The 12,867-nt window shown below is 34.1% G+C and overlaps 1 protein-coding gene across 1 annotated transcript in view; it reads left to right on the forward strand.

Moving 5' to 3' along the window:
* The window catches only part of LOC108547734 (titin), a 98,371-nt gene that overhangs the window by 58,911 nt on the left and 26,593 nt on the right, over positions 1 to 12,867 (forward strand). The window contains 1 exon segment of the mRNA XM_017900377.1: positions 12,019 to 12,860. Coding sequence (XP_017755866.1) covers positions 12,019 to 12,860 — 842 coding nt within the window.

A 12,867-nucleotide genomic window follows, 5' to 3' on the forward strand; every position in this document is an offset into this window, starting at 1 on the left:
TGGGATTTTTCCAAATTCTCGCTACAGTTTCAACAGAGGAAACTAACTCTTGATTTTTGATATCTTTGCTCTCACTTTCGTTTTTGAGGATTCGTTTAACCATTTGAGTCCCAAGCAGCGCGATAACGCTTGTCCTAATTGAGTGCGAAGAAGTCCAAACGGTGCGATAGCGCTTGTTTAATTTTATGTCGAAAAATCCCAATCGTCGCAATAACGCTTGTTGATAATATGTGACGTACATGCATCAGCAAAGGTGAGCGCGATCGCGCTGCTTGGGACTCAAACGGTTAACACTAGAACTACCAACCCATTTAAAATAACTGGCCCCAGAATTTTCCCTTTTTCAATCACCGAACACATACACCTGCTTTAAGAATAAAATTGGTATCCACTCGTATTAAGAAAGAACTATAATCAATATATTCGCTGATATTCATCGTATCGCTGAAATTACTATAATCTGTGCACATTATAGTTAGGTACCCATTAAAGATCGGTAGTTCTAGTGTTAAATCGAATTTTTACAAGTTTTTCTATTAATTTCGAACTATGGTAAATGGTTTGTAGGAGTTCAGCGTGTCTCGTTGAGGTTAGATCTAGGTTAGCTCCGCTGCTAATACGACGGCGACATCTGTGGGAGAATCGCGGAAATGAAATTCAATCCCTTTCGTGCTGTACTTTAACTCCTTTTCAGTGTTTCAGGTACAATGTTTAACCCTCTGCACTCGAGAGGTGACTCTCAATCGCCATTTGCTTCAATGCTGTAACTCGAATGGCGAATAAGAGACGATAATTATATTGAGAACAAATACACAAGAAATATTGAAATAAAGTAATCCTGTTTGTTCGTTTTTCATGCAAATACGTGATTTCTTTTTTTATAATTATACATAGAGAGTATCAGCGAGCTTATAAAAATTTAAGGAGAGCTTGGAATTGCTGTTTCTTTACAACGAAAAGATCTTAGAGAGCAATGGGTTAATAAAGAATTCGTGCATCAAATGGTGTACATACTTGTATCCTTTTAACGACATTTAATAATTTGTTTTGAGGAATAATTATTGGATGATTACCATGTGTATTCATGCATACGATATTTTAAAAATTAATTTTAAAAATAATATACGTAATTATATTACTCCTAATAATATTTATTAATTTGTTTTTGGGGATACTAATTATGTTATTACAGTGTGTGATAAATGTTTCATTTAAAGAGCCATATATATATAATTGTATTATTCCTAATATTAATAATGTTTAGTAATTTGTTTTTAGGCGTAATAATTATATTATTACAGTGCACGATAAAGATTTTATTTAAAGAGTGATATACATAATTGTGTTATTCCTAATAATATTTAGTAATTTGTTTTTAAAGAATTTAATTATATTATTACAGCGTATAATAAATATTTCATTTAAATAGTGATATATATAATTGTGTTATTCCTAATAATATTTAGTAATTTATTTTAAGGGACAATAATTATATTATTACAGTGTATGATAAAGATTTTATTTGAAGAGTGATATACATAATTGTGTTATACCTAATAATATTTAGTAATTTTTTTTTAAAGAAATTAATTATATTATTACAGTGTACGATAAATATTTCATTTAAAAGGTGACATATATAATTGCATTGTTCTTAATAATATTTAATAATTCGTTTTTAGGGATACCAACTATATTATAACTATGCACAATAAATTACTCGTATTCAAAATGGCGAACGTAACGATATTTAACAGCACAGCAAGCACACGCACAACACGTTCAGGACTAATAATTATGTAAAATTATATGATTTTATAATCTCTAAACGCCTTTGACAATATCTAGGCTCACAATACGATACAACACTGTGATTGCGTTAGTTTCGATGACTGTAATCACTAAGCCACGGAATTGATTCGGATGCATGAGTGAAAATTATGAAACCAAGCTGCCATTCAGGTTTTCCTGCCGCCAACTACAAATTTGCCAGTTTGCAATGGAAATCAGTATAACAGTATTTGAGTTGGCCGTGGCGTCGTGGTAGTTGTAAAACGTTTACGTAGCCGTAAGGTGCATCGTGTGGAACGGTCTCTAACTTGCACACTCCATTTCCGGTGGACGTTGAGTTTGCACTGGGTTTACACATAACTTGTAATTGGGTCATTTCAATGATATACTGAATATTCGATTCATCACCCCTCGATGTATCCTCGTTTTCGCGTTACTTGGCGAAATATAAAAATCGTCAGGTCTTTCGAAACTGGGTAATTTCGAAACCATTGTCTTCTACTCCTTAATGCACCATTCGTTGTACTATTGAGGTAAGATTATTCGTGACTGTTTAAAATCCTAATATACGAATCAACTAAAATTATCTACCGATTAATTTGCAAGTTAATCTTGGTAAATTATTATCAAAAAATATATTAAAAATAATGGGGTGATGTAATTAAATTAAAATTGCACGTTGAAAAAGTATGTTTAATTTATAAATAACTAAAATCACCTACCAGTTAGCTCTCAAGTTGCTCTTGGTAAATTGTTATCAGAAAATATATTACAAATAGTGGGGTGATATAATTAAATTAAAATTGCACGTTGAAAAAGTATGTTTAATTTATAAATAACTAAAATCACCTACCAGTTAGCTCTCAAGTTAATCTTGGTAAATTATTATCAAAAAATATATTAAAAATAGTGGGGAAATATAATTAAATTAAAATTGCACATTGAAAAAGTACGTTTAATTTATAAATAATTAAATAACGAGTAACTATAATTAGTTCCTATATTTTAATTTGTTTTAAGTGTATTAAAAATCTCGTTTTTAATTATGCTGCTAATTATGAAAGTGTCTGAAGTCCGGGTGTATTTCATCCCGTGATATTCAAAGTTTTGCTTTTGAATAAATTACAAAGTTAATTACAACGCAACTGCAACCTCGATCTAACGATTCCATTTTCCGAATAAATAAATAAGTAAATAAATAAATAAATTCGAAGCAAACGAATGTTACACGAAACGAGTGAAAAATTAATTTCTGTTAGATCCTTGGTTGCTTTTATAATTACTGGCACAATTTGAGACCCACCGAAATTGAAGGTAACATTGTATTGCTGCTTTAATTTTATTTAATCAAAGGTAGCAACTTTCAGCATAGTCTACGCCCAGTTAAGTCATACTTTAGCTGAAATTTAATTAGCAAATATGTTTCATTCCTCCCTAATTACGATGAAAAATATTCAGTCATGAATTCTTCTGCAGGTCAACGAAAATGGCTTCTCATGGAATCACTGCTGAATAGACTGTAACGTGATGAAGGAGCAGTACCCAAACAGTATACAATTGCAGCACAATAACTAATTTACAGACAAATGAATCCTCCTCTTTGGGGAAGGCACGTATGAAAGAAGGGAATACGTTATTTAAATGATAATGTTGAAAATGAATTATTGAAGTTTATTCAAATAATGGCCAGGCCCAGCTTAAACGATTACCTCCTCTGTTTGCGTTCAGCGGCAACAAGCGTGTTTTGCATTTCGTTTCCCTTGTTTCCTGTTCGCTGTACGTGACGCGTGGTATTGTAAAACAATTTTTATCGCTCGAAAGCCTCACGCGTGTTCGTTTCTCTCCGCACATGTTGTATTTCGTTTCGTTTATCACAATACCTTGCATAGTTCAGTGATACTGCTGATTAGCATCCATGAACGCATCACCACAGAATTAAGGGGGCGGTATTCTTGTAATCCGGCTTCGAAATATTAATTTTTTTTTTTTTTTACATTTCCTCGAAGAATTTGGTTAGGAAAATGGTCGTGCAAAAGGATTTCCTCGAATTCGTAAAATTAGCGAAGTTATAGATGTTTAAAGTGCGGTAGTCAGATATGTTGCAATGGGTAAGAAAAACTTTAAACGCCGTTTTCTCGAAACCGTATTTTTTGAAATGTTTGATGGGATATCTCGCGATTTAGTTGATCGATTGACTCGAAATTTGGAGGAGATCTTCACCGGATGTACCTTTATCGCGTGAACCACGGATTTCAAAATCTGACGATTTTTTCTATTTTTCTATACCACCCAAAGGAAGAAAAGCACGAGGAAAATCGATATTTAAGTTTCTAAATGCGGCCATTTTGTTAATTTTCGAAATTTCGCTGTTTCGGTTGTTCGTGCTATAGCTGTATTCATACTAATTAAGATGCTTTTTGGTTTTTTCGTTTCAGATAATCAGATGACTCGGATTCGTGTCAGCCATTCGAGCCTGTTTTTAAAAACTGGCCTTATATAAGGTTAAATAGTTTCCACAATTTTTATTAATTTTGTTGAAAAAAATTGCAAATATTCTTTAATTATAAATAAATCCAAGTGTGAAAACTGCGTATCATAACCTATCATAGTTTTCTTAGAAAAAAAAAACACAAAGACGTTGATTTTTATTGGCCGGATTACAAGAAGATCCCCTAATTTTTCATTTATTCTATAAACTTCGTTAACCTGTGATAAACAGTGACATAGTATTCAACGTTATCTCATATTATTCCATTTGCACTTAGTTTCAATTTTATCAAAGTAGACAGAATGTCTTATCTCAGAATTTTTACATTTGCTACCAAATTTTTACTTTACAAATGTTTATATCACCCTTTTAAATTTATTTATTTTCACCTTTGTTACTAAAAGTATACAGTTGATTTTGAAAGGATTGATTAATTTGTCTTCCTTTTGGAATGGAAATACAGTTATAAATTATGCTACATTTTGATACACGTTTCAAGTCGATAGTTCTTTCATTAAAATTAGTTTTCAATTAAATGGAAACTTCGGTTTAATAGGAGATCAATAAACGCCATCTTGAAATCTTCTTAAAGTACAGTTAATATTTTTTAAATGTTGCGAAAATTTCTGAAATTCGAATATTTGTTATTAGAATCAGCCTTTAAATGCGCATTCTGTATTTTGACACACATTTTAAGTAGATAATTCTTGCATTAAAATTAGTTTTTAATTAAATGGAAATTTCGGTTTAATAGGAGACCAGTAATCGCCATCTTGATATCTTTTCAAAGTACGTTTAACGTTTTTAAATAATTCCGAAAATTTCGAGAACTGGAATATTTGTTATTAGAACCAGCCTTAAAATTCGAACGTTGTAGTTAAAAATACTATAGTTAAAATACTAAGAAGCTGAGAAATTTCGCATCTTCCTCGTTAGGACCTACTTGGTGCAAGTTTTCGGCTGAACAGCAGGCGCAAAGTCTATTAGGAAGCTTCTGTTATAACACTTATACAAAATGTAGAGATTTAAACCGTTAATAGGACCGTTCTATTACCATAACGTTCCGTTTAATGCCCGCTGCAACGAATTATTAAATATGTTTGTATTATTCAACGGTCAGTTTAATTAAATCATCTCGAAGCACGTTGAATCGCGAAGAGCCAGTTAGCAAATAACATTTCCTCTGACACAGCGAATTATCAGTTACTCTACAATTAAAAAAAAAAAAAAAAAAAAATAGAAATTAAATTAAAAACAGAAATTGGATTTACGCAAAAATCAATTTAGACGTGTTTTCAGTGAAAATCGTACATCTAATATTACGCGATTGTAATTCCCGTGATAATGTACCGTCGCTTTGAAGATTGATCTTTTAATGTGCCTTCAATTAGGGTCGGCCATTTTGTAACGTTCCTCCATTATGGGATGCGGCATGTTTCATGGCGAGGCATTAATTATTGTGGGGTATCGCAGTATCATAGCGATCGATGAACGCTTTAGCCATTCTGGGATCGAATCCAATTGCTCGTTCTTCCTTTTTTAACCTCCTTCTGGGTCCCTAATTCCTGGTCCAGATGATCAGCTAGTCGTGTACCCGCAGGAACACTTCGCGATGATTAGAGATATATTGTTCAAAAGCTGTTAGTTTTTACTGCTCGGTGGCTTCATTTAGGCTTCCACTCAGTTTAATCAAGTTACAAGTCAATCAACTGGCTTTCATTACACCCAAAAGCGTTCCCCGTTGTTGAACAGTGTTTTGAGTATGGCTCGAGTACCTAACAGCATTGACTGCTGAAAACAAGTTGCATACAAGGGGAACCTGTATAATTTTATAGGAGAAAATTGGCGAAATAGAATATGGAATTTTTTTATTATTCTACCGATCTCTGATAAATCGATGTTTAATAATTTTTGTATTTATTTTTTAATTATTTCTGATGAATCTGATATGGGAAATATAATTTTATAGGGGAAAATTGACGAAATGGAATATGGAATTTTTGATTATTCTACCGATCTCTGATAAAACGATGTTTAATAATTTTTGTATTTATTTTTGAATTATTCCTGGTGAATCTGATATAGGGAATATAATTTTATAGGGGAAAATTGACGAAATGGAATATGGAATTTTTGATTATTCTACCGATCTCTGATAAAACGATGTTTAATAATTTTTGTATTTATTTTTTAATTATTCCTGGTGAATCTGATGTAAGGAATATCGATGGTGAGTTTATAGGAGTATTTTAATTTATAGATTAATTTATGGAACACCATGCTGGATTTTCATCTGACGATAAGTCACAGGAAATGTGCTGTGATATTGAATATTTCCTCGACTATAAATTTCCGCTTGTTTCATCTATTTCATCTCGTGGTGGAAATATCATGGGTCAAGGTATCTTCGAAGAAGGCAAAGAAATGGGAAGTGTTTTCAAGATATGTGATACTCCATGGGGAGGTTAAAGGTTGCTTTATGCTGCCGGAAAAAGCAGAGTTATGTCTGCGATAAAATAACGTTGCATTCCGTCATATCGTCGACCCAATAGAATCGTTACATCGAATATTGGTTATCATTCGATGCGAAACGAGAGTTTGCTGGTTCTGCAAACATTCGGACGATATTTGCAATAATATTCGATAGAAAATTCAGTTATGGGGTTAGCTACACACAGTGTTTTTACAGGAAGGTGATACGTTGTTAAATAACATTCAGAGATTCTCAAATGAATAACAATTCACATTCTGTTATTAGACTAAATATTTAATTATGTTGGATTATTTATTCAAGTAAATGATTTTTCATTTTCATTTATATTTATCATTTTATTCTTATTTTGATTTGTCAATTGACAGTTTGGTGCATCATGATCATAATAAATTTTCTTAGCCATTTGAATCGTATTATAATCCCATGACAATTTGTTCCAGTTATGTATTTGCATAAATTATAGTTGCAAATCAGAATTTTCCTTTCCTTTGCCTGTTCTGATTAAATAATAGATCTTCTGTTTGAGAATTTTAGAATTAAACATTACCTAACCTAAGTGATCAAGTTAATTGTATTATAACCCTTTGATAATTTACTCTAATGATGTATTTGTATAAATTATAGTTGCAAATCAGAATTTACATTTCTGACAACTGTCCCTTTTCCTGTTTTGATTAAATAATAGACCTTCTACTTGCATATTTACAAGTTAAACGTCACCTAACCTAGCAAGTGACTGCATCAGCGCCATCTACGTAGGGAGATATGCGCAGAAAGGCGTGCGTAAGTTCTGGTGTAGCTATGAGACAGGAAAAATTATAGTTGCAAATGAGAATGTAGTATTTTGACAAGGATTTAATTCCTTTCCCTGTTTCGATTAAATAATAAACCTTTTGCTTGAATATTTACGAGTTAAACGTCACCTAACCTAACAAGTCACTGAATTAGCGCCATCTACGCAGCGAGATATGCGCAGAATGGCTGGAGCAAGTTCTCGTCTGGCTATGAGAGAGAAAATGGAAGTGTAGAGAAAAGAATTTTTGGGGCAGCTGCCTCTGGAGAACCCGTGCATGGCGTGTAAGTGAAAAATATTGGAAAAATATTCAAGACATGCTGCCCGATGAATGCGAGGACGATGCTTCTGTAAAATTCTATGCATCCCTAAGCGCGGCACTCTTTAGTTGTGTAGATGAACACACTACTCTCACGTACGCTAAGAAGAGAGCGTTATTTTTAATGTTCCTCGCGACGTCCAGCTGAATATCAAAGCGAGGTTAGAGTAAATAAATTCTTCCTTCCCCATGGAAAATATTATCATCCATATCAATAGAGAATATGCGAATGAGCATCTTCGAAATATTTGAGAAAACACTGAAAAATGTTTACAAGTAAAGAAAATATTCCAGATATTTTCAAAAATTTGATCGATGGTTGAAAATACAGTCTGCGACAAAATTATAGCACATGAAATTTTTGTTAAGAACTAATGCAATGGATGCAAATTTTACATATATTGTACACAATGTGCTATAGAAATACTGTATGGCTATAATAATACGATATAATATATTAGACTTAACTAACTATAAATTAAACTATATAAATTATTATTTTTTTAATAATATAAAAGAATATTAACTGTATTTTATATTTTGTTTTATAAATTTGATTTTTGTGGAATATTTGGAAAAAGTATTTCAGATATTTCGAAAGATTTGATGGATGGTTGAAAATACAGTCTGTGACAAAATTATAACACTTGACATTTTCGTTAGGAACTAATGCAATGGGTGCAAATTTTGTACAAATGCTGTACACAATGTGCTATAGAAATACTATATGTCTATAGTAATACGATATAATATATTATATACAACTAACTATAAATTATACTATATCAGTTATTCCTTTTTTAATAATATAGAAGATTAACTAGACATAAAAATGGAATAGAAAAAATATAACTAATATTATATATTTTTTTTGATAAATTTGATTTGTTTATGTGAAGATTGGTATGACAAAAATCAACGAGATTTTCTCGACATTTAAAAATGACGTATTTTCGTATGTCAAATCCCGATTTAACTGTAAAAAATTGCCTGTCAGTAGTAAATTTCAGCGATGAATGATTTTTGCTATATCTACGTCCATATTACAAATAGCAATTTTTCCACCATACTTTTGTCAATATAATAGCAACCTTGCTTTACAAAACCAAATTTAATTTAGAATTATAATCTTCCTTCTCTTTTTTAATTCTTTTATTTACCAAAATACAGTTCCAAATTATCTCTTTCTGAGAAAAATACTGAGAATCGCAGAATGTGTTGTCATTTTGTCACCATTTTCTCGTTTCGTAGATACATTAAAAAATTCCAAAATTTATAAAGAAAAAGAGAAAAGAAAATCCTCATTGTCCAAGTATTTTTCCAGTCGAGCATTTGTACGACGAATAGCAAGGATGAAATGTCTTTTTCTTGCACGTTGATATGCGACCATTCATTAGCGGATATCGAATTATCAGTCGAGTGGAATTATTGACACTAAGTTGCGTGCCTTCAGACAGTCCGAACAAAAACTTCGATCCCAACAATAATTATATCAGTTTTTACCGTCTGCGAAACGGCGATGAAAATATTTCGTCGTCAATCAATCGCAGTGATCTCCCCAAGATCCAAATAGTGAACTCTGGGTAATATATTGCTCGGATTACAGTGATACACCGATACGAATTTCGTAGATAATAGCATGGCTGCCATTAACTGACATCGGTGAATTATTCAGTGACAATTTTCTTCTTCACTTTGCGACACGAAATAAGTTCATGAAGATAAAATACACATAAAGGGGAAAAAGAAAATTATTGAAATGAAGTTTGGCATATTAAATAAAAATTCTGAAAATATATAGTATAATTATACTAGTTTAGTTTAGTTTAATTTTGTTTATTATAATTTTTGTCTTTCGGCTGCAGATGACTTCCGGTGTCATAAGTATAATTATACTAAGCGACGTGATTAAAAATTTGCAAATGCAATTTCGATTTTGGTAATGCGGCAAATTCGGGATTATATTTTTGGTTACTCGAAATGTTTACTATGTCAGGCTCGCCCTGAATGTAGCGAAGGACACTGATCTAAGATCTATGGCGATCCATTGCGGAGAAAAATTTCGCGAAACATTAATAAATGTGGTACACTGGGCGCTAACATCGCCATTGCGTCCCGTATTCCACACCAGTTGGCACTTGGCCTGTGAAAATAAACGCACCTCGACTGAAACAGCTCCTTCGACATTCCAATCCCGATAAACTTTCTGTACTAGACCAGTTCGGACCTTTAGGCGGACAGCTCTTTAATTTTTTTTTCTCAATCTCATTTTTTCCGCCTTACACAGCAGGCTGTTACTTCGATTTCTAATTCGGTTTCTGATATAGCTTCCTTCCATGTGCAGCATCCAAGTATTCTCTGGCAAAAGGAGATAATAATTGTTACTAGGAAAAATCGAAATGTAAAAGGTAGTAAAAATTTTGCAATTGTCAAGAAATTATCTAACGTTTGGAAAGAAGTATAGTATTTAAAAATTGTTTAAAAGGTTGCTGCTTGAGAAGCGATAAAAGATTTGTTACTTACTGAGAAAGTAAAAAGAGTAAGTCTCTTGAGAAATGCAGAATCTAAAAACGGAAGAAAGATCATAAAATCTTTTTATCTGCGCTACAGTTACTCTGCTTTTTTATTTAGTCTACGTATCGACCGTTCCAAGAAAGGATATATTTTTCCAATGAACCTAGTTCAAAAATTTCGCCAGTGGAAGTTAATTTGCCGCAATAAAACACCGGCAGATTTATGAGGAGGTTTTTCATAAGGACCAGGACCCTGATTTCTGGCTCGTGAAACGCTTTAATCGGCTTACAACCAGCGTTTAATAACTTCTACACAGGATATTTAGCGAGAACCACTGAACTTATTACCAGGACCATTTTGTAAATCTGTTTTCGTTGCATCGGAACCTTGTTAAATCGATGGGTGTAAAAGGAAAAATTCAGGAAGCCAGATATTCTCAGAGAGCGAACATGTCAGGAAAATATGCACAGTGCTCTAAATAGTCGATGAAAATTAAAAGTTTATCACAAACTAAATAGAATTTAAGCGGGTTTAAAGAGGATTTGGATACCAGTGAACATGGAACAAGGATCTGTAATTTTATTCCTCGAAGCGATACCTCGAGAGCGTCAGCGCTGGGCATGAGCGAAACAATAGGTAGCAGGGTGCTAGGCAGAACATGAATTTCAAGGTGACGGATCTTTTCAGAATTTTCTTCGGTGGTCCGTCGATGGTTACGACCACATCGGGCAAGCAAGGAATTATTGATCTGTTTGATGCTTATATAACTTGGCCTGTTTTTTTCACTTCCGTTTGCGTAGGCTGCATATCCCATTTGCTGAATGCATACCATCGTTCGGATGTTTTACTTCTCCCCGCTGAATGTTCAATTTATGAATCCAATTTTAAACGTCTCGTCGTGTCTTTGAGATATGTACGTTCCTGCGAGACTTACGAATTGGAGCAATCGCTGTTTTATTCCAAATATCTACTGGGATATTTATAAAGACCAAGAATCTCCTCAGCTGACGTCCTAATCGACGTACAGCTGATCAATTATGACTAAATCTTTGTTAGATGTAACGAAAGGCTTTTTGGTTATTTTTCTCGACATTTTAGTTTGATAGATTGATGTTAAATTTATGCAGGGGGCGTTAAAAATTATTTAATTTCCAAATATCTACTGAGAGTTTTATATAAACTTAGAATCCTCTTAGCCAACGTCCTAATTGACGCAGAGCTGACCAATTATGGCTAAATCCCCATTTTAGGTGTGATGAAACACTTTTCAATCATTTTTCTCTAAATTTTGGTATAAAAAATCGATGTTAAATGTATGCAGGGGACGTTAAAAATTATTTAATTTCCAAATATCTACTGGGATATCTGTATAGAGCAAGAATCTCCTTAGTCCAACGTCCTAATCCACGCAGAGTTGACCAATCATTGTTAAATCTTCGTTAGATGTAACGAAATGCTTCTTGGTAACGTTTCTCGATATTTTAGTATGAAAGATCAATATTAAATTTTCGCAGGAGTGGTTAAAAATGATTTGATTCGGAGTTGTACGTGGGTTATGTAAAGAAGGATTTGTTTGGCGAGGAGTTAAACGGTAACCAATGGTGATGTTGAATTTTCAGAAGCAGCTTCGGCAGACGTGACTGGTAGCAAGACGAGCAGCGAGGCAGTAGAGGCTTTTGGCGCAGCGAAATTTTCCCCGGCAACGACGGCGTCGTCCAAGACGACGGCAGCGTCGTCCCCATCGAGCGTCGACGCCAGTATGGTCGCTTCTACACACAATCTCGACGACCTGGGCGTGAGCCATCCTGCCAGCGCGAATAGCGACCGTCAGCAGCAAGAGAAGCACGGACACACTTACAGATCCGCTCAGACAGCTCAGGATAAAAGGAGCAGACTCAGTAACGTGATCAATAATCTGAGGAAAAAGGTTCCTGACTCGAAAAACGGTGACTCGCCGAGGAAAGAGGAGGACGACAGGAACAGCGTGGAGAGAAACCTGGAAACCCTAGAAAAGTATGTGATGACTGTGTTGAATGGTGTGATCAAGGACGAGGAGGATGACGATAGAGAGGTAAGTAGAAAAAAGGAGACTGAGAAGGGCAAGGAGCTGAAGAAACTGGCCGAGGACCAGGAGGATGAGGATTTCAATGGTCCAGCAGCCAAGTTTGAGCCTTCGAAGCCGAACGAGAGCAGGACAGAGGCTGCTGTGTTCCTGTCAGAGCAACTTGACAAGCCCGAAGCTAAGGAATCCTCATTGGAACGCCAAAAAGTAGATTGCAGAACCGAGAATTCGCTGAGGAACGAGGAATTCGGTTATCTAGGACTGAAAGAGAGTCAAGAGAGTCTGCCTGACGGTATCAGTGAGGAGAAGGAGTCGTTGAAAGTCGAGACAGTGGACGAAAAAGACGTTTACCGGGGTAACAAGTGTTCTTCCAAAGAGATAAAATCCGAGGAACATTCGGTTCAGC

This window comes from Eufriesea mexicana, unplaced genomic scaffold (genome assembly GCF_001483705.2).
Source record: "Eufriesea mexicana isolate 0111107269 unplaced genomic scaffold, ASM148370v2 scaffold1172, whole genome shotgun sequence".
NCBI classification, from domain to species: domain Eukaryota; kingdom Metazoa; phylum Arthropoda; class Insecta; order Hymenoptera; family Apidae; genus Eufriesea; species Eufriesea mexicana.